The 22,682-nt window shown below is 45.4% G+C and overlaps 1 protein-coding gene across 3 annotated transcripts in view; it reads left to right on the top strand.

The window, feature by feature from the left end:
• Nucleotides 1–22,682, top strand: part of SPTBN1 (spectrin beta, non-erythrocytic 1) — a 187,141-nt gene that overhangs the window by 82,414 nt on the left and 82,045 nt on the right. The window contains exon 1 of one of the 3 annotated variants that reach the window (XM_057740543.1): nt 3,841–4,469. The exons of the other annotated variants lie outside the window; for them this stretch is intronic. Coding sequence (XP_057596526.1) covers nt 4,361–4,469 — 109 coding nt within the window. The 5' untranslated portion in view covers nt 3,841–4,360. Of the gene's footprint in view, nt 1–3,840; nt 4,470–22,682 lie in introns of those variants that run through there. 3 annotated transcript variants of the gene reach the window in all.

Below are 22,682 nucleotides of genomic sequence, written 5' to 3'. Positions count from 1 at the left end.
CGGGGCATTCCCACGCCTTGGAGTCTTGATGCAGCTTGAAGGCAGGCACAACCTCTCATCAGGGTTGGCCACATGTATTGATATCCTTGGCGTGGGGGAGGGACAGTAATTTTTCAGATTAGAAACAATTGAGGGGATCGGCCAACGTGTCAGGGTCTGTTTCTGCGGGAAGCTGGACTGTTGAGCGTTCTGAAAACCCCTCCCGCCGTTAACGTTCCCATTCACGTGCTGCCTGTTTCTGCCACAGGTGTCTTCAGGATTCTTTTTCCCAGATCACTATAAACAAAACTGTGACTAGGACCCCTGGCCTCTTGCTTTAAGTCAGAGCTGAGCAAGCTCCTTGAAAGTCCTGCTTTCCCTCTCAGAATGTCTCCGTCCTTGCCCTGCTGCCTCTGAAGATAAGCGGGCCTCCTCTTGGGTGAGGCGGCCTATTCCACCCACACCTGTGAGCCTTTTCCCACCGGCTTTTCCTGCCTGTGCCAACTCGGGGCTGAAGCCCGTGCACGGAGGACGTGCCAGCCTGACCACCCAGAACCCTTGCCTGGTCCCGTAGCTCCCTTCCCTACCTCTACCTTCTTGTCCTCCATCTTCCCCTTTCTCCTCATTCTCCACCTCCCTGTGACCTCGCCTCATCCTGTGTCATCCCCGTCACCTCCTAATTCACACACTGGATCACCTGTTCTCTGTTCCTTGTTCTTTCTGCAGCACATGCTGCCATCCTCCCACCACCTCTCCTGCTTGAGTCTCTCTCCCCTCTGTTGGACTTTCATTCTGTGAACCCCTTGGTATCTCCGCTGTGGCTTATCCTTCCTCCCAGATGCTGGCCTTCCTCAGGGCTCTCTGCTTGGCTTCTTGCCTCTTATGTCCCTTCCCAGACTTTAGCCCACTGCCGTCTCAACTCTCAGTCCGTGCACGGGCTGTACCTTCGGCCTTGAGCTCTGTTTCCACGTCCCTGACCGTTTCTGGACATGTCACCCTGTGGAGTTGTAGCCTGTCTGGAAGGAAATGTTCCTTTCCCCCCTGCACCCCACAGCCAGCTCGAAAACCCCCAGAGTCTGAAGTTCAGCCCTGGCCTTTGACCCTCCCAAAGACTTTGAAGTCCCACAGGACTGGTTACCAAAGTCCTATGGATTAACTCTTGCATCAGCCCGTTCCTTTCTGCTCCTATTGCCACACCCTGACTAGCCCTTTGACCTGGACAACTGCAGTGACCACCTAAGTGACCCTACTGCCTTTAATGTCTCTCCCCTTTCTAACCTACCACCGCCAGATTAATCACCCCTGGAGCCCAACCCTGACCCCGTCCTCCTCTGGCTCAAAAATCTCCAGTGGTTCCAAGCCTGCCTCTTGACTTCCCTCCTGCCTGACCCTAGTTCCTTATGCTTTAGTCAAACCGTAGCAGCTGCTGGTGCTATTCCCCAGCAGTCCCCTTGGTGCCTTTACTTGGGCTGCTTTCCCCCAAGTAGGAGAGGGGCTTCCCTTTCTTCCCAGCCTGTTGACAGTCTACCTGTGCTTCAAGGTCTGGTCAGATGCCAGTCCTTCTTGGAGTTGTTCTTCCCTCTCTTCCTATGCAGATGTGACCTCCTTGTCCACTGAACTTTTGTAGCTCCCCTACCTGCCTCTCACTCTGTTCTCCTGGTTTTGGACTATTGGCGTATCTGTCCCGTCTCCTTTGGCCACCAACTCTCCCAGTTATCTTTGACTCCTCCAAAACACCAGGCAACGTGCCTTGCATACACTTGGTGTCCAGGAAGTACTTCATGGAATAAAGAATGAGTGCCTCTGGCCTTCCTTTGCCTCCTCCCCACTGCTGAGGTGGAGGTGGTCACGGAGCCATTAGGGTTGGGTCCTTTTCTTCCCTGACCCCGTCACACCAGAGCATTCCCACATCTCACCTCCTGCCCCTGTGGGGTTATTAAACCCTTTCCTAGCCTCAAAACCTTTCTTTCTAATATTTACATGTGTCCACTTCACCTGGCTTGTTCTAAGTCTGCTCTTTAGGATCCGGTGTGGCTACACTAGTCCCAGCCTCTCCCTCCATCACATCGCATGCAACCTGGCTAATTAGAAAGCTTATTTTACCTACTTCCCTATACCAGAGGGAACTGAAAGGGAGCCCAAGAGTGGTGACTCATACTCCGTTCACTAAGTTGGCTTAAAGCTTAAAAGCATGTTGTAAATTGGCAAGCACTTTGCAGTCTCATTTTCTGTGCTCATAGCTGGACACTTAGAGACTTACCACATCACCCATATATTTAATAGTGAAGAGGGGCCTGTTAAAAACGATCTCAAGTGAGGATAATTCTTCATTCTGCTCTTTGTAGCCTTGATGTGATATGTGGGGGGAAAGTCAAGAAGAGGTGCATTTTGTAAAACGTACTCCTAATTTTGAATAGTATGATCATTTTTAGGGCATTTTCACATCATCCCCTCAGTCATCTTGGAGGTAGGCATTAATTATCCCTGTCTGACAGTGGAGGTTTAGAAAGAATCCAGGGTTTCTTCTAAGGTCATAAGTGATTAAGAGGCCTGGCCAGGAGTAGAAACTCAGGTCTTGGGAATCCTAGTCAAGTGCTTCTTCCAAGACCCTGCATTTTGCCACCTTGCTGTCAGTGTTTTGGATTGCGGTAGAGGGGCTTTAGAAAATGCTCTGCATCTTGGATGATGAGAAATATCTTCGAATCCTGGGCCTGGCTTTAGAAAGCTGAAGGTTGACACTGGATGTGATAAAAACCCAGCAGTGTGGATGTAAGGAGTAGGGGTGGATCTGAGCTGAGCAGATAGCTAGACTCTGGGTTTGTTTTAACTTTAGCCCTGAACAGGATGCAGTTGCTTGAATTATAAGTGCCCTGGGGACTGAAGTGAACCTGTGGCGGAGGCCCACCTCTTGCGTGCAGATTGGAATCCCTTAGGAGTGAAATTACCTTCTTCAGTGAGTATGGCTGCAAGGCTCCAGGCTTGAAGCGCTAAATTTGTAATGTGTTGTCTGCCTGTAGTTACTGAGAAAGGGGATGGGTGGGTGAGTGGGGACGGCTCCCAAGAACACATTTTGATCACTGTTATTTTCTGTGTAGAGGATTTTGGTTTGGGTTGACATTGGTGGCAGAAGCTAGGGAGGAGTTTTACATTCTTGAAGAACTCAAACGTGTAAAGGCCTTGTTTTTACAAATCACGGCAGGATTTGAGGGTGATTTCTTTTATCTCCTCCCTGGTTCGCAGAATCCCGGAGGTGTTTACCTGCGTACCTTTCTCCCACAAGGCCTTGCAAGGCGGTGCTCCCATAAATCTTGCAGTGCGTTCCTGTCACAGGGCCGGCGTTATCCCAGGAAACCGCCGCTTAACATCTCGCGCTGGCAGCGGAAGTCTGTGGAGAAGGCGCTTCCTTGAGCCCGAACTTACAGGCTCCCCGCCCCCCGCGCCCCCTCGCCGTGGCCCTGCCCAGTGTCCGGAGGGACTCTGTGTTTACTTTCCCCCCGCTGGCCCTGCCGGGCCGCCGCCGCCGCGTGGTGGGCGCCCGCGCGGCGAGGACGCCGAGCGCCCAGGTGCGCGGCCCGCGTGGCCTCCGCAGACGCCGCAGAGCGGAGGAGCCGCCGGGGCCGGGGACCGGCGGGGCTCCTGACCCTCCCGGGCCGCCTCCTTTTCATGGGATAGTAATCGGAGACTTTTCCGTTACGTGAGGCTCTCAACAAAAGATTGTAATTCCAGCAGCTTTGTGTGGGACGGTACCACCGCAGCAGGCGCGTCCCGGGCCCGGCCCGGGGGTCGGCGGCTCCGAGGCGGCCGGTGGGTGGCTGGGTGGGCGGGTGGGCGGGGGGCCGCGGCCGGCCGGCCTCCCCCGCGCCCCTCGTGGTACAGCCTGCGTTTCCTCTACAATGCTGTTATGCTAATCAGGTGACATCACCGCCCGGCGCGCGGCGAGTGGCTCCTGATTCAATTACAAACCGGCGGCCGCCGCGGGCAGCCGGGAGGAGGTGTGCGCGCTGCGCCCGCCAGCTCCCGGGCTCGGCGACCGAGGCGTGCTCAGGGTTGGCCATATTTTTAAAAACATTGTTAGTAGTACTTGCGCCTCCCTCCCTCCGTCCTGCCGCCCCTCCTCGGTAATTTATCTCAAGCTTAGAGCCAAGGGCCACACAAGGAGAGCCGCCAGGAATTAGATGCGTGAGTGGCCGGGCTGAGGTGGACGCTCCTGCTGCTGCCCCTGTGGACTTTCACACCGGGATGGGGCTTGCCTAAGGTCCAGCCCTCTCAGTCGGGGCCGGGAGCCAAGCGTCGCGGAAGCTGCTGCGTGTTGGATGGGGGTAGGAGGGGGCCGGAGCGGGGTTTCCACCGTGCAGCCCGCCGGGGCGTTACGCCGGGCATAATGGAATTGCAGAGGACGTCTAGCGTCTCCGGGCCGCTGTCGCCGGCTTACACGGGGCAGGTGCCTTACAACTACAACCAGCTGGAAGGGAGATTCAAGCAGCTGCAAGGTAAGCTCCCGTCTCAAAGGCCGGGCCTGCCCTGGGGCCTTGCCTCCAGGGGTTCTGAGGGTTTTATTTGTGCCATATGGTACGTGACGCTAATGAAGACCGGCGGCCGCAGGCCCGGCCCCAAAGCCTCTGGTTGGCTGCGAGCACCTCATTCACTACTTAAAGGAGACAGTTGCTGACCCTTTACTCCAGAAAAGCCACCATTTGGAGTCTCTCTCTCTCTCTCTCTCTCTCCACTTTCCCTTGGGCTCTCTCGGTTGTCAGGTATCCGCTGCCCACTGCACACACATTTTCTCTTTCTAGCTGCCTTTGCATTTCAGTAGATCAATGCTAATATCCCTATTAGTATGCAGGTATTTGACTCCTGGTCCACTCCGCCTCCCAGCCCCCAGCCTTTTACCTCTGGGAAGCCTAAAGGTGTAAAGTGCACTGCTGGACACCCTGTAGAACAATAGCCAAGGCAAGGAGGGAGTGGTCTTTTTGTTCCTAAGCCTTGGGTAAATTACAGTTTTGATTCTGAAGCTTAATTTTAACTCTTTTGATGTATTGTGTTGGGATAGAGCCTTCCCATCAATTTAGTGAGCTGTGTAATTTATAATGAAAACCAGTTATTGTCATTCCAGTGCTATTGGGTTGGATTAGTTGGATCAATTACAGGTTTCTTGGAGTCTATATTAATCTCAAACAAGTGAATGAACCTAATATTTACATATTTTTATGGAGAGCAGTGTGTGGGGTGATGGGCCTGCAGCCTGTGGCCGAAGTGGACCCTGCAGCCCCCTTGGCTGTCCCTGCCCAGCCAGCAGGCCTGGCTGGCGGTATCTCAGAGTTTATACATGAGAAAGGATTTATAACTGAAAACAGAACTACTTCCGTTAGGAAGCCCCTGGAATTGGTAATAGGCTGGGAATGGCTCTAGTGCTGTGAAAAAGTAGCCTTTGCAGACTGTGTGTGTTTCTTATTTTAACTCTTCTTGGTGCCACAAATGCGGTTCCTGTGAGGAGGAGGAAGGAAGGAAGCAGCTCAGTCTTAGAATGTTTTCACTGGGAAGAGAGGGGAGGATATATTTCATTCACAGGTTTATTTGTCTTGTGAAATAGTTGACAGTAATGACACTTTTCTGGAAAACAAGAGGCAGAACAGGACGTGATTTTAGACATTTGCTAGGCTGTGTTGCATTCCTCAGGCAGTTAGCGAAGAGGAAGCTCCATTTTCCCTAGGAAATGGTTGTGTGCCTTTGCTTCATTCCTCTTGAGCTCTTCCAAGGTAGAATTTGCTTTTTTGGAAAACTTAGGAGGGGCCAGAGCTGGTGGGGGGTAACTTGCAGTGGTAAGTAGAGGAGTGGGGTGTGTCCGTTATCTTCTTGGTGTATGGTGAGAGGCCCACAGTTTGAGGTTTGAGGTTCTGAGAGTTCAGGATGCACCTCTTCTTCAAATGACCCAGGCTCCCCACTTCATTGTGTCATACTGCCAGGGAGAAAGCACCGCGGAGGATCCTCTATCTGAAAACCTATTACTAAAGTCCAGTCGGCCTCCTCCTCTGGTCTCAGAAGAAATGAAAACCACGGAGAAAATATAAGAAGGTGTGGGGAGGAGTATGCCCACAGGCCCACCCATAACAAAAGGCTGTTATTCTGAAAGGTTTGAGGACGGTTGTAAAACTGCTCACTGAGGAGGGTGGAGCTTACACACAGGAAATGTCTTAAACTGTCCTTTCTGGAAAAGTGAAATTTAAATAAAAATAATCACTGTGTGCCTTTGATATTTTACCTCATAAATGTTTACCAAGAAAATTCCTTCAAAAGGAGTGAGCTCCTCATTTTGTGTGATTTTTTTAAATGACATTTGTCCCCTTAGTTCCAGATAACTTTCTTATTTCTAAATATCGTGGTTTAGAAGTTGCACAAGTTTAGTGTTGGTATTTCTATAACAGAAAACCACCGTGTTGAGGAACTGAGAAAGGGTGAATTAACTCTCAAGTATGGTAGATGCCAGGAGAATTACAAAGGGTTGGCATCGTCCTTAGTTACAAATGGAATTGATTGCATTTTAAGCAACTTGAGGAATATTTGTGATAAAAACTTCTTCCCATCCACACCTACCACCCCGTCTGGTATTTATTACTTACTGTTTAGTATTTGTAGTTCTTATAATCATCACATCTTTGATAAGGTATAGATTCTGTCTGCTGATTTAATTTTGTACACGCCTGCTAAGCTGCCTTTTCCTTTCTAATCCTTCCTAGTACTTATAATCCAATATCGGCAAACAGCGCCTCTGAACCTGTATTGATTTTTTTTTCAGTGCCTCTTATATGAACTTATTCATTACCTGAGAGTCTAATAAGAGTACCATGAGTTTGGAGGAGATATTTCTGCATTTTTGTTGGTTTCAAATATTTTCACACTGGATCCTAAAAATCTCAGGGGGGATGGGTTTTAATATCCTAGCTAAGGGAAATACTATGTTAAAAAGAGTCTGGTGTTTTAGATAAAATAGTTAATAAAGATTTATTGGTAAGTAAACAAGTATGATTAGAAACAAAACCTCACTGACTTAAGGGGCTGAGGTACAGAATGGTGTCTTTCACACTGATGCTCCTGGCATAAGAGATAGGGCCTTCCACCTCTGATGGCTTCAAACATTAACCACTGATGCCCAGCACACACCTGAGAGGCACACACCTGACAGGCATACCCACTGCACACTCATCTCTTTCAAATTTTTTCACCTGCAAAATTAAGTTACCACCTTCCTCAGAATCTGTTTGTGTATCTTACACAGTTGGATTTGTTGTTTTGTTTTTTATTTATTTTTATTTTTTTTTTAATGTTTTGTTTTTTAAATGAGAGGACTGCTGAAACACAATAAAACTCAGCCTCACATGTTTTTAAAAAATGTGTTTGTAGTAACAGAGAAGTTCAGGATGATACCTTTTCTCCAGTTTCACATCAGCCAGCTCCACTTCTTATCAGACTGTACTCCCGCTCCTCCTCTACTCAGAGGTTGTTGGTCTGCCTCTTACGTAAATTAAATTCCAGGCTCCTTAGCCTGGCATTCAGGACCCTCCCCCAAATGGCCCCAGACCACGAAATTCCTATTCCAGCTCTTACATTCCAACCAAATAAATCTTCCAGGTGGGCAGGCCTGCAGCTCTTCATGAAACCCAGCCCTGGGTTTTGCCTTCATTATCTACTTTCTGCCTCAGAGGCCCTGCCCTTCCATTTTACCAATAGAAATACTTCCTACAATTTTTTTTTAAGACTATGCTTACATTCCATTATTACAGAAAGTGTCTCCTTGTCTCCTCCATTGGGTTGGTGGGAAAAAGATTTCATGGAGTGCTCACCATGCACCAGATGTGTTAGTAGGAGCTTTGTCTGTATCTCATCTTGTCTTCATAGCACACCTATGAGGTTTTTTTTTTTTCAATTGAAGTCTAATTGATGTACAATATAGTGATTCACAACTTTAAAGGTTTTACTCCATTTATAATTAGTATAAAATATTGGCTGTATTCCCTGTGTTTTACAATATATCCTTGTAGCATATTTTATACATAGCAGTTTGTACCTCTTAATCCCTTACCCCTGTATTTCACCTCCTGCTGAGGTTTTAAAGATGAGAAGAGAGAGTCAAATAGCTTGTTTCAGGTCCCAGGCACTGCTGAGCTAAGGCTGCCCATTGTTCTCAAGCTCTCTCCTCCCAGACTTCTAGATATTAATATTATTTTATTTCTGCCCCCCAAAAAAGAGACAAAGTGACCTTGTGAAATGTCAACCCCAACCTGCTTCCCTCTTCTTCCTGTCTGCCCCGTCAGAGCAGTGATTCTGTCATTTTCAACAGTGAAGTTGTAATGAAGACAGAATCTATTTGAAAAGCATCAAAATGAACTTTTTCTGCCTTCTTTGCAGCGTGACCCTGATATCCAGCACCTGGTGTTTCTCGAAAAGGTGCTTTCTCTTAGCTGTTCTGGCTTAGTGAATTTTTCCAACTGTCCAGAAGGAGTCGTGGAGTTACCTCTGTCTTCATTGGGACATAGAGGGAGACAAGAGTTGGAGACCATTGGAATGTGTTACTCTCAAGTTTATTACATGCTCTCACAGGGTTGCCTCCTTGAATTTCTTCATGTTTTGGTTTTGATTTCTAAACTTTTAGGGAAAGAATATTGCTGGTTTTATACCCGAGGATTGTGAGGAAAATGCATTCTTAAATGTTTAAAAGGAACTTTCCAGTTTGTTATGGTACCCAGATATTTGTCTTGTGTAATTTCATAAACCTTTGGGAGAAAGATTGCTGGGTTTACACCTGCTTGTCATGAAGAAAACTTTATGTTCTTACATATAAAGTTATAGGCTTCAGATATTTCCCATTGTGACAGTGAAAAGAATTGGTGACAGATGATAACCCTGTTTTTTTTGGGAGTGGCCAAGATTTAAAAGATCATTTCTGCGTTTAGTGAAAGTGTAAAAGGGGTTTTGGTCTGGATACCTGCCAGTGCTGTACTATGATACTATAGATTTTCTAAGCCCAGATAACGTTGTGGGATAAGTCATCAATTTAAAAAAAAAATCCTTTCACCAGTTTACCAGAGTTTCAGCTCAAAATTTAGAAGTTCCTAACAGATTTGTGAATTAGTATCCTTTTTCAGTGATGTACTACTACTGCTACTAATTATTATTAATATTTTATAGCACTTTCATATGTACCATCTTGCTTAATTAACTACATGAGATTATTTCAGAGTACCCAGCATGGGAGCCAGTACTTAGTAAGTTCTAAATAAGTGGACATTTCCTTGTACTAATAATAATCCTATGGGGTATTCTCTGACTTTTTATAAAGGAACAGATCATTGGATTAAGATCAACTAGTATGAGGCTACTTCTCCAGGATCCAGGTTTGCTGACTCCAAATTTGATCTTCTCCTTTTGGACTACAAAGTGTAGGTTAGGTATGAGCCACGATACCCATTACTAAGATACTTTCTGGCAGCATGGAAAATTAAGAGTGCAGAACTGCTCAGATTTCTGGACACGTGGTACCCTCGGTCTTTGGTGGGCTAGGAACACCAACAGTCAAGGGAACACTGATTCTTTTAGCTCAAGTCCAGGGTTTGGGGTGACAGTTAAAAGGACTCTTGGAGACCAGTTAGGAAGAAGAGGAGGAAAATAGTTACTCCCTTTGAGGAAAAGATACCACTTTTCTTAGGGTAGTGAAAGAATGGGACTCTAAACGTCCTGGCTACTGAGAAAGCTTTTTTGATGACTGTGTTGTCAGCTTGCACCTCTTCTCATGCCTCTTCTTTCCATGGTTTCCTGAGGTACACCCCCACCCCCACCCCGCAGTGCAGCTGCCCCAGCCTCCCTAAAGGCAGATCCTGGTAAGCGATCTATTCCCTGCAAAAACTTGGGATTTGGCTGTAGCCCACCTTCCCACCTCCAGCTCCTGCTACTCCTTACTCCACAGTACTCATGATTCCCTAAGCCTACCCTGCATTTTCTGGGCCTTTGAATCCCTGCTCTCCTGGGTTCTTCCCCCTGGAAAATATTTCTTGTGTCAGGATCATTTTTGTTTGTTTTTTGAAGTTCAGTTCAGATGCAACTTAATTCTGAGTATTCCTCTAAGGAGAGGTGATCCAATCTCTGCTTGGATTCTTTCCCTTTAAGGTTTAAAGTCTAAGCACTTGGTTGTTCTGTGACATTCACATCCTGCCTTTAGTTACAGTTGGAGTATCTGCCTCTTAGATTTCCTTACATTTCACAAAATCTGGGAGCATAAAAGACAAAAATCCATTATAACCTGTCTTACCCATAGTAGTCACTAAGTATTTGTTAAGGAGTAAATGAATGAAGTTAGTATTATGGACTGCTTTATTGCAGTGGTTCTTAAAACGAGGTTCCTAGACCAGCAGCAACATCATGACCTGGGAACTTGCTAGAAATATAAATTCTCAGGCCGTGCTTCTGACTACTCAATCAGAAACTTTCAGGGTGGGGCCCAGTCTTAGGTTTTTAATTAGCCTGCCAGGTGCCTGTGATGCACACTTAAGTTTGAGAAATGCTCCCTTATTGGATCATTTGGACTCTCTTTGCAGTTTGGGGGTGGGAGGGTTTGGGAAGAACAGGCTGCATGAATTGCTCCCAGATAGGAGCAAATACTGTATCTGATTTTGTATTGAAGAATGAAGAGTTGGGGAAAAAATATGTTTCAGAACAAACTTGTGTAGTAGTGGACAAGGTATTTAGCTAGTCAGGAATGAGCTCTATCTACCCTGCTAAACTAGAGGAATCATTTAACCTCTGCGGGCCTCAGCCACCTCATGACTGCCAAATAGGGTCAGTAATCTGTCAGAGCTTCAAGTTTTCAGTGAACCAGAGCTTCACAGCCATTCACTTGTTCCTGCTGGAATCATACTTGTGCATGTTCTCAAAAATACACCAGGTAGATCCCAGCCATTTTTAGATCTTAGTGCCTTTTCTCCCTTTTGCCTGACAAGTTTCTGTCAACTCTTAGAAGCCCCAGCTATGAAAAACTAATGACCGGGGGAAGTTGATGATGGGGACATTGTAAAGCCTTTTTCTAACTTCAATATTCTTTGCTTGATTGGCTTAATTAAAAATCTGGCAGTTGTTTCTATATCTGGGTGCAGAGGTCTTGCCATTTAAAAGCTCAGTAGTCAGCTACTACTCTAGGCTATTTTAAAGCAAGAAGACTCCTCAGAAGTAAAATGACAAAACTGTTTTAGGCAATAGAGGGGTTTCTTTTTTGTTCTGTTTGTTTATTAACACACATTTATTGATTGCCTGCTTTTCAGTAAGCAGCTGTCCTCTGGTTAGGAAGTATGTGAGTAAGCGAGGTTCAGCTGTGCTGGAAATGCTGGCTGAGCTCACTGATGACTAGAAGCAAGTGGAGAAATAAACTTCTTCCAGGTGAAGGACCCAGGTAGGGGAATTCAGGCAGGGCCAGGGTGGCCAGAGCTTAGAGTACCGAGTGAGGAAGGGTTGGTAGGAGGAGTTCTAGACGGATAATAAGCAAAGGCCAGAGGATGCACAGTCCTGTGAATCAAGTTTAAGGAACTGGGAGGTAAGTCAGGCAGTGGGAGGCTCACTGAGGGATTTTAAATGTGAGAGTGACTTGTTCTGACTTTTTTTCTCCGTAAAGAAAGGCCGGTCTGATTCCTGAGTATAATGATAGTTTTGGAGGGTGGGTGGTGGTCAAAAGAGGAGGCAGGAGACCACTTAGGAAGCTGTTGCATTTGTGGTGATGAAAAACAGAAACAACATAACCTCCTCGAATTTTGAACTGCAAGGTACTTAGAACGTTATTACTCAAGTGTGGTCTGTTCATGACCTGGGAGTTTGTTAGAAATGCAGAATCTCAGGCTTGCCCCAAAACCCACTAAGTCATAATTTCATTTTAACAAGATCTCCAAGTGGTTTGTATGCACAGTCAAGTCTAAGAAGCGCTGCCTTGGAAATAATCTCTGTCTGCTCCCCTACCCCTTAAGCCTAGAAGGAAATAGTCCTAGAGAGGCTACACCTTTCTGAGGTTTAACGTTCATGTTTCATATATAGTCTGCTTCAAAGGAAGGAGGTGTTTGTGTGTGTGTGTGTGTTTCTTAAGTAAATGAGATCATTTTAACTAACGGTAAAAATAATATAGTATCCAAATGAATAATAGTTAATTAAAGTTTAGTGTTGCCCTAGGAGATTACAGGGCTTTAAAGCATGGTTGATTAATTCCTAGCTTTGTAAATCTTTGTAGAGTTTGGCTAGGATTCTCTTACTTGCTAATCCTGCAGTTCTAGAAATTTGTGAGGTTAAAAAAACAGTTTCTTTTCATTTATACATTTGGTATTAATAGAGAATTACAAGAATACTCCGGGCTACTTTCTTTAAGTTCTTCCAGAATTTCAACGTATCCTGGGAAGTAGAGGCTTATTAAGGCCATACTTGCTTCATGACTTAAACCTTTTATATACTTTTAAATTATTTTTTTAAAGCAAAAATACCCCCCTCCTCCCCACGCTCGATCTTACTAAAATGAACCTAATTAAATGAATGTTCGTGTTCTTGCAGTTGGTTAGACTTTAGTTTGGTTTCATGTATATCAGTCTTACCCAGCAGTGCCTGCAGGTTTTGGTGTTAAAGGTGGATTTAAAATACATTAAATATCTGTTACTTGATAAGTGCTCATTTCCTGTGAGTCTGCAGGTGAAGCTTTAAAATTAGTGGTTATTGATTAGGTAGGGGAGAAAAAGCACCTGCTGAAACTTGTTGGCCAGAATTTTTTACCCCTTAGAAGAAAGAAAAGGGGTGGGGAGATAAGTGACTTCTGCTCTGGCTGGCCTCACTCCAGAACCTTTCTGACAGGGGAAGGGGCGTTGGCGTGAAAGCAGTGCTATTCAGATGGTGTTCTTTCAAAGGCAAGTTTGAAGGTTATTAATAGACAAAGTTAAATTTCTAGCTGTTCTTTGTATTACTCCAAAAATTTTTTTATATTTATTATTTCATAGCCATATTAGGTCATCTCCAAAAGAAGTAAAAATGAAAGAAAAATTCATGTAAAATCCAGCAGTCCCAACAAATCTTAACTTTCTGATACAGTTTAACACTCTTATAATGATTATGTAGATTCGGTTTTGTCTTGGCATCTTGTTTTTATTTTTTACTTTATATGACAGACATTTCGCATGTGGTTATTTCTGTGCCTCTTGCCAAATTGCTTTCCAAATCAGGGCAATTTATTTACCACCCTGAGCCTGCTGTCTCTTCTGTGGGATGGGGTAGTACAAGTTCTGTGTAATAAGATTGTGGGAAGGATGAGTGAGATTCTCAGTGGAAGCTGTTCCTGCACGCAGTGGGCCCCCAGCAGTCAGGGAGGTCTTTATTATTACAGGTCCTGGTTAAAGGGCAGAGCAGGCACAGCAGGGGCACGTCTTTTGAACTTGAGTTGAGTGCCCCACCCCCCACCCCGAAACCTGTTCTGGGTGTGGCTTCCTTCAGGTTTAGAAGTGTTGAGTTTGCCTGAAAATGCACCCAACCGAAACACCCCTTTTTATGTTCCCCTTTAGAAAGCATACCAGGTTGGCAGCAGTCACTTGAGCCTGGTGACTTTTGATGTAGGTTGAGGACACAGTGGTGGTGTCTCTCCCAAGTTCATAAAAAGCGTGCGGAGCAGTCAGTGCTGCAGCCAGAGCGCCCAGCACGTCGTCAGAAGAGACTGCTGTAGCCAGACTCACACTAACTGCTCTCGGCCGATTGTTGAATGCCTCTACTGTGTTTGCTTTTGAAAGGCCTCTCTTAGCCTTTCTCCCTCTCTCCCCCAACCTTGTTTTCAAGAGGCACAGGACCTTTAAGTAGCAAATCCAGTAATCACACACAGTAGCATGAAGACACAGGCTGGCCTATATTTGGTCTCACAAAGGCCTTGTGAAAGATCTGGCCTTAAAGTCTTTTTCTAATGGTTAAATGATGCAAGTGGAAAGTTAATTTGAGGATCACTGAGGCACGCTTCATTCATGAAGAATGTGAGCAAAACATAAAACGTCCGGAGGCTCTGTTCTTCTCTGGTGGCAAGGAAATTACATAGGCTGTGTCACTGTTTGGGTGAATTCCCCCCCGCCCCTCCCCCCCCCTCCCCCCCACTGAGAGTACAGTTGTATTGGAATTTTGAGTGAGAGCTGTGGGTTTAAGCATGGCTAGTTGCAGGAGTGTGTGTGTATGTTTTGCCTGAAATCCTTATACGAATCATAGACATTATTTTGGCCACACTGACAAGCAAATGGTGGTTATCCCTTGGAATGTGGCCTTGGCACTTTGAATTAGCTTTTTTTTTTTTTTAAAGAGAAACTTTGAAGGTCTATTTTAAAGTGGATAGAGCCTTTGAAAGTCTGCCTAGTCTGTTTGAACTGTTAAATGCCAGTGAATTTCTGTAGATTGCTAGCTTGATTGTTTAGTAGTTGAGAGGTGAATACAAGTCTAGTGCAAAGTGTGTTTCTGGTGCTTGAAAACGGTGCCCTGATTTCTATTGAGGGAGACGTTTATTCCTACAGAGGTTTAAACGACTTGCTATAAAAAAAATTCAGTCTTGCAGTGGTAGAGGGAGATTATGTATTATCTGCGAACAACTGCCAAGCAGGTGAAATCCCAGCTGCACAGAATTTGTGGTGGAGAGTGGGTGGCAGTGGCCAGGGGAGCCGTGGAGGAAAGTGATCAGATCCTGGTAGTGGTGAGAAGGGCTGTGTTCAGACTTAGGACATTTTATCTCTTATTTCAGAAACACAAGGGTGGTGGAAAGCTCATGGGCTGTAGATTCAAGCCAGCATTCAAATCCTGGCTCCAACAGTGACCTCACTGAGCCCCATTGTCTTCATCTATAAAAACGGGGGAGAAAAAGTAGCCCTCGGGTGGTTGGGAAGCTTAAATTAGTATATTGTATGAATAGGGTGACCAGCTCATCCTGGTTTGACAGAGACTTTCTCAGTTTAGCACTGGGCATTCCACATCCAGGGAATCTTCCAGATTCTAGGAGAGAGCCTCTCTCTTAGAATCCCAGGCAAGCTGGGCACTTGGTCACCCTAATTATGTATGAAAGCACCTATTACTCTGTACAGAGGACGGAGATGATGTCTGTGTGTGTTAGTTCATCCCTGCATTCCTTCCTAGTGCATGACATAAAAATGTCTCATAAATAAAGGAACGTGTGAATGAATGAGGAATGTGATGAAGGCAGTAACACATGTAGAGTTGTTTTAAAGTAAGTTAGCGGCCCTTTTTCCCTGTGGCCTCTTATTTCCCGAGAAGAGGTGGCCTCACCAGCCACATGGTAAATAATGTGTTGAATGAAAGAATGAATCACTCACGATCATGATTTTGACTCTATGATGTGGCTAAACTATAACTTCAGGAAGGGCTTATCTGCGTCTGTCTACTTTTTTGATAAAATGAAATTTTGACAGGACCCTAGGGACCTCCCCCATGTAGTCCCTGTACCCTGCCGGGCACTGGGGAATTGACCTAACTTCGGTGGGAAGGAGAGGAGAGGGGAGCCCACGGCACTACGGTACCTGAGAGAGGAACTCATCCCTGGAAATTAATGAGGCGTCAGGTTGTCTCTTCATTTTTGTTGTTTTTCTTTTTCCTTTGGGTGGGCGGGCGGGCATGCTAGTACATAACAAGGGAGGTAAAAGTGTACCCCAGGAACCTGCAGTCCACTCTTCTAGGCATGGTAGCCATTCAGAGTTTCATATTGTGTGGCTGTAAATAAAACGAATATGCCTTTGCTCAGAGTGGTGCCGCATGAGTAACGCTTTTCTGGAAGCCGGCAGTTAGTAGTACTCTGAGCAAACAAAGGTGAGGCCACGGAAATTTAGATACCAGCTATGAATGTGCAGGCTTGGTCTTTTAAACTGAAGAAAGCCGCGGAGCAAACTAATTTTGGCCCAAGAACTACTACTTCCCAGCCCTCAGTGCCTTCCAGTCTCTAACCCCCCTTAAAAAAAAATCTTTGGTTTTCCTCTGCAAATATATATGATTTCAGTTTTGAGACGGGAGGTTATGTTCTCACTTGAAACACAAGGAAGCAATTTTTAAAAGTCATACTTATTCCTCAGTGGGCTTGACTGTAACTGGACTTGACTAGGAGTTCTTGGCCACAGAACCACATGCACTGTTTATCAGGGTAGTAAATTCAGGTGGCATTTGGGAAAGGAAGAGAGTTGGAGCTGAAGAAGGGACACTAGAGTGAGATGTACTGGGCGGGGGTTCTGGCGCTGGCTGCCTCTGTGAGGGTTCGCCCCCTGGCGTGCTGGGAGTCAGATGGGGGGCGGGCCCAGAGGCTCATCTCAGCCATAGTCATCCAGGGATTCTGAAGTGACCTTTCTTAGCTCATTTTCCTGTGAGCTCATAGTTGTCTGCACACATAAATTGTGTCCTGGGTCCTGGCTCCCTCTTTGTTTGATCAGGAGCTGCTCTTCTGCTCAGTGCTTTTTTGGGAGAGTAAAGTGATGCAGCAGTTGATTTGGGATCTTTTATCTTTGTTCCCCCTCCCCCAGTGGGAATTCACACGGTAACTCATCTGCTAAGGTTCCCTGCGTTAAAAACCCACAAACAAAACTCGTATTGGAGCAGGAGACCTGATCCCTCTTGAATATTCTGCCTGACTGAGGGCCTCTGTCTGCAGCTCTTTGCTAGGCACTGGGGTACAGTTTCTATCTCTGTCCTCAGAAGCTCACAAACAAGTCAAGAGACAGGCAAACAGTTTTTGCAGTAGGATTTGAGTGGGTGTATACGAGGAAGGGGGATGCTTTATACACCTGGATAGTGGAGAACAATGGCCCTCCCTTCTCTTCCGGGGTTGCTGTGAGAATCAGTTACATTATAAGATGTGAACTCCTTATGAAAAATACAAATTCATAATCGATTCTAAGAAGTTTTTGTTGGGGAAACAAATGGCGAGGCTGTCCTTGTGCTCAGGTCCACTCAGCTGGTGTGGTGTTCACTGAGGAAGGAAGCAGAGACCTTTCAGTAACAATAGCCAACTTTTATTCTTGAGTACCTGACTCTGGGCCGTTTATTCTGTGCCTTACCTCATTGCACACTCAGGAGAATGCTAGAGACATGCACAGATGTTATCTCTGTTTACAGATGAGGAAACCGAGGCTAGGAGAGATAAAGCAACTTGCCAAGTGGCAGAGGCTACTAAGCGGTGGGCCTGGCAGTCACACCCGGCTGTGTGTTCACAGAGCCATACTACACACTGCCTCTCCAGGGTGGTTATCTTCCCGGGAGGATCTAGGTGTGGCTGGGTGTGGAGGGAGCAGTTGGACCACGTCTTCTAGCCGCAGCCGACACAGTTTTTTGTCTGCTTTGAAGCATCTCCCTCAGCCCTAGCTCCTCAGAAAGCATCCTCCCCTGTGGGTGTGAGATTTATGATGTGGTTTCCTTCCTCCTGCCTCTGGAGGTCAGCTCTTCTCCCCCAGGGTCAGAAAGTCCCTCCATTGCTGGGTTGCTGGTAGTCTGCCCTGCTGGAGTCGCTTCCTGCCCTGTGTTCAGGATGGGTCATGCTTGTGTCACCATGCGATGAGCCAGGGGTGCTGTGAGGGCCGGATCAGTGCAGTCTGGTTTGAAATTGGAGGTCACACCCTTTCCACCACATTGCTCATGAATCTACTGATGCCTGGGATGTAAAAGTGAAACCACAAGCTGCTTTCTCTTGCCCTGAACGTGACTTTTAAAAAAGTTTTCGTGAGCTCTAGGTATAAATCAGGTACCTTCACCTACATATGATTTATCCATTCAGTAGCCATGTGTGGTAGGTGGTATAACATCTGCTCTGTGGATTGAGGATCAGAAAGGTGAAATGAGGTGGCAGGGTTCTTAGCCAGCATGTGATAAAATGGGTGACACTCTGAAATTCTGCAGCAGGAAGGGCCTTTTTCACCATTTCTTTGAACTTAAAGCATGTGCTTTTTCTAAATCGGTGGAGGCAGATAGCAAGGCATAGTGTATGTGTCTGTCAGCATGTGTGTGGATTACATTGATTTTAATTTTTGTTTTAAGTTTTGTTTAAAACGTGTATTTAATCATTCTTATTTGAGATCTGGTCAGATTCACAGGTGTTTAAATGTGTACCATCTAACCTAGCAACACATTGAATACACAGCTTGAAAAGGGAAGGCTCACCAGTAGGTTTCTCATGTGTCAGCTTCTGATAAGACTGTTGCTATTGCTGAGTAAATCCTTCCATTAAAAACAATGCTATCTGCTAATTTGCTTATCACTGATATTGCAAGGGGCATAACATTGTGGGGATGGGTAACATATCTGCATATCTTAAAGCTGACGTTCACCCAGTTGAGGATACAGTGTTTGGTAAATGCAGTTAGGCTATTTGGGGGATATTGAGCCACGTAATAGCCTAAATTCATGTGATTTTGAGCCTTGGCATATCAGGATCCTTTCGAGCATAGTTTTAGACACGGATATAGATCCACTGCTAATACTGTGAGGGCACTGGATCCTGAATTGTTGGAGATGAAATCCCTGCAGCCAAGCATCTCTTGTGATGCAGTGATGTGGTGGTGATTCAGTGGCAGCCAGGCTGCTCAACTTCTAGGTACTAGTGACTCATTTGAACCTGCACACAAACCTCTGAACCAAAAGGAGAGGGAAAATGTGCTTACCTACATTTAGAAAACTGGGTGCCAACACATCTCTGCTTAGGCCATTATGAAAACCTTATTTTTTTTTTTCCTTTCTCCTGGGTGAGACAGGAATTAACCTGTAGCACAAAAGAAACATGTTTGGGCGGGTGCTTAGGGCAGCTTCCAGAACCTGGCTCAGTTTAGGTTATGGCAGCAGAGTTAGAGGGATAGGTGGGTATGGTGATGGTTTGTGTTAATTCCTGTCATCACCAGATCTGTCTCTTCTTTCTGCTGCTCCATTGGCTCAGGTAATAACTTAAAGCTTGAACATTGATGGGAGGTGTGTGTAGGCCCAGTTTCTCCACTGTTGGCTCTGGTTTCTTCACTTTGGTGATAAATATTGCTATCTAGAACTTTAAAACTCAGCTGTCAAAAAAATGGAAGTCAGTTGCTCTAGTTGATTTCCCAGTTCATATTGGCTGTTGGAATAGAGTAGCCTGTGCCTCCTAATTAATGAAGAATAAGTGCTATGGATGAAGGCAGGATACGTTTTTAGAACACTTTTATAGCTCTGAGATCTCTAAAGGAACCATCAGATCCGTCCACCCATTCAATCGGCAGTTCAGCAAGCACAAGTGAGCAAGTTACAGTGCTAATAAGTGCATTAGAAACACAGAGGTGTAAGAGACAGCCACTGTCTGCAAGTACATTCTAAAAGAGAATACTAGGCCCAAAGTGGCAGGTGTCCTAAGACTTGCAAATAACATGCCTGGTTGTGGGATGTGAGAGAGGCTTTTGGAGGAGTTGACATTTGAGCTGCAACTTTAAGTATGACCAGGATTAGCTAATGAGGTGATAGGTGCCTGGGGGTGGGAATGGGATATGACCAGAGCGGGGCTACAGAACCGTGAGGCATGTTGGGGGAATGGCTAGACCTTTGCTTAGGATATGATGTATATTTTTTCCCTTCTCTTTCAGTTATTAATGCTTATTATTATTAGTTGGGATTTTTGCCTCTTTTTGTTAGCCAGCATTCAGCTAATGTTGGCATAGGTACAGGGAATCAGGTGCTTAGCAGCTGACGTTGGTGCAGTGACCTTGCAGAAGCAACTTGCATCTCACTTCTCTTACCTGTTAAGAAGGGTTGTTAAATCCTCAACGGTTGCAGATTTAAGGGCCCCTGCAGATAAATGCATGGAGGGTACTACTGGCCATCCGCGGTAACTTTCATTTCAACAAATGCTCCTTTGAGACGCTGCTGGGTAGATGCCCACTGCTAAAAGAAATGCAAGCACTTCTGGCTCCTCTGTTCTCTGGGCTCACAGAATGAGTCGTGTAGTGGAACTAACAGGCTAGCAAGGAGAGGGAGAGCAAAAGAAAAGTGTATCCTCATGGAAACAGAGAAGGAGAGTTGGGTCCCTCCTTAAACTCTAGCCAGAAGTGGTAGTGGCTGTGATAGTAATACAGCTACCACTTCTTGATACTTAACCCTGGGCCAGAGCTGTTCTAAGTATTCTGCGTGTATTGATTCATATGCTCCTCACAGCATCCCTGCGAGATAAGAATTATCTCCGTTGTGGAGGTGAGGAAACTGAGGTACAAGGGATGCCTTGCCCACGGATGCATAGCTAGCACGTGGTAGACTCTGCATCCCAGCCCAGGCAGGCTGCTTCTGGACTCTGAATCCTTAACCACTTTGCCGTGCTGCCTCTCAGTAGTGTTTCCCGCAGGGTGACTGATGAGGCCTGTGCTTTTGTAGATCTCAGATTAGCATTTTGTTAAGACCTGGGAAACCTCGATTTGATGAAAGCTGTTGCCCAGAAGTGGAAATTCCTGATCCTATTCCAACTGCAAAGCATTTGCTGACGTTCGCTCTTAATTGGCAGCGGTGGTGAGGGGCAGCATGGCTTAGTAGATGGGATGTAAAATTCAAGCCTTGCTTAATCTTGGAAGACTTTGTTTCCTTTTCTTTGATGGTAGTTTACTTTGGCAATTCTGGCAGAATAAGAGGGACTGAGCTGACTGTGCAGACTCTCTGATTTTTTTTTTTTTGCCAGTGGTACAAGTTATTTGTCACCATATCATAAACTCGCCATTTCTGTTCTCGCAGCTTTGTGTTTTTGTTCTTTAGATATTTTGGTTTTGGTAGTGGTGTTTTTGGTTGTGTTTGCCTGGTATCTTGCTAGTCTACAAAATTATTTGTTAGAGGAAACTTTGAGAACGTGGAATGAAGGGTACCAGTCCTGAGGTCGGATTTTGGATTTAGAAGTCTGATGTTGACTCCTTGGTACAGGCAATACAGAAGGTAACCCTGGAGCAATTTTCAACGGTGATGGCATTACCTAGCAGCATGGAGTTGAGCCTAAACCCCTGTTTTAAGTTCAGATTCTTGGAGTTTGCTGATTTTTCTTGACTTTAAATATTTTCAGCTGGTGGAGCATTTGTTGGTGTATTTAGGCCAAGTTGCCTTTTGTTCTGTGATTTTCAGTGTGTGAATAAAGTAGATAATCCCTGTTTCTGGTTTGGCTGCTGCCAAGTATATGTGAAGACTTCCAGCTGCTATTCACTTTTTTTTTTTCCAGGCCACCTTTTGAGTTTCCCTGTAGCAGACAGAAAAATAGGTTTTAAGAGGGGCACCTGTTCATCCTTAGTAGCTGTTATACCCTAAAAACACAAGTTTGATTTTGTTTGCTGTCTATTGTGCTGTGAATTTGGAATAAGAGAAGCAGTAATTTATGTTTGTTTATACCCCACTTAGTTTGAGAAATGATTTAATTTGGCTTAGGCAAGTGTCTTCTGATGGGGGGTGGGGAGGTGATGTGTGTGTGTGTGGATAATTCTGCTGCTGGAGAGTCTGAAATCACAAGACTGGTCGTGGGTTTGTGAACGCTAGGTTTGTTCTCTTCCTGGGCATCTCTGTCTAGAGAAATGTGAATGTCTTCTGTCTTTCTTGGCAAGGTCTGACATTACTAGACTGAAAGGTGCCCTGTCACTGCTATGGGTTTCCCCCAGGAAATTTTCTGTTGCGGGTGCTATAGAAAAAGCCTCCTGTATGGTGAGTGTGTATGTTGTAAACTCCCATTTTGATCTCTTTTGAGAGTAAAGCTTATTTTTTGGATTTTTCTAGTTCAAGTGATCTCTTCTACCTTTTCTTTGAGATGTAGTGTGCTTAAAATGTTGAAGGAGCATGCAATCAGAATGAATTATAATAGCTTCCATTCAGCATGTGGTGCCCCACAGGTGTAAGAATGTCACCCAAAGGGGGAGAGTACAAGATTATCAGTTACCGTTTTTTTGAGATTCTGTGGAGATGACAGCCAGTGTGTTTGTGATATTATATGCTGTATGGGTAAACCATATAATATCACAAACCAGAGTTTCCAAAAACACCTAAACTCGCCACCTTTCACGTTTCACACGGAGGGACTGTAGCACCCAATGAAGGTTGCTTCTTCTCTTCATGGTAGGAACAGCACAGTAGATAGGAAACTTCTGCTGTCTTAATACCAGCACTCTGGACGGAGCAGATCCTCACCGGCTGGGGTGCATGGCTCCACATGGGGCACATTAAGGGAGCTGCGTGCTGCTGCCGGGTCCTGCTTTTTAACTGGGAACGTGTATCTGCTGCGTGGAGTTCTGAAAAGCAGCTTTGTGAGTCCCTGTAACTCCTGACTGTTGACCTTTGGATGTAGATATAATGTCAGTCTCGGAGGATTGATGAGAATGTCGGAACCGGTTCTAGCCACTGCAGGAAGACTTGATGACTGTATTGTTTGTCAGATCTTTTGAGAAAATACAATGTGACAGAGATCCTAAAACTGTAAGAGTAAATAGCCTCGAGGGGTTAACTGTATTTACTTTGGAAACAGGTTACAAACCCAAAGCTCTGCTGAACGAATGAGTGTTTCTTTTCTCCTTTCCCAGAGTAAAAGCTTCTGGCGAGAACTGCTCTCTGGTGTTGCTAGGACAAACCTGTATGACCTTCTTTATGTCAATAACTAACAACAGAATATTTTCATTTACACTAAAGCCATATATGAGAGTGGTTTCCAAGCTGGTTCTGAC

Source organism: Hippopotamus amphibius, chromosome 7 (genome assembly GCF_030028045.1).
Source record: "Hippopotamus amphibius kiboko isolate mHipAmp2 chromosome 7, mHipAmp2.hap2, whole genome shotgun sequence".
In the NCBI taxonomy this organism is placed as follows: domain Eukaryota; kingdom Metazoa; phylum Chordata; class Mammalia; order Artiodactyla; family Hippopotamidae; genus Hippopotamus; species Hippopotamus amphibius.
The sequence above is the reverse complement of the archived record's forward strand: the minus strand, read 5'-3'. Positions and strand labels throughout refer to the sequence as shown.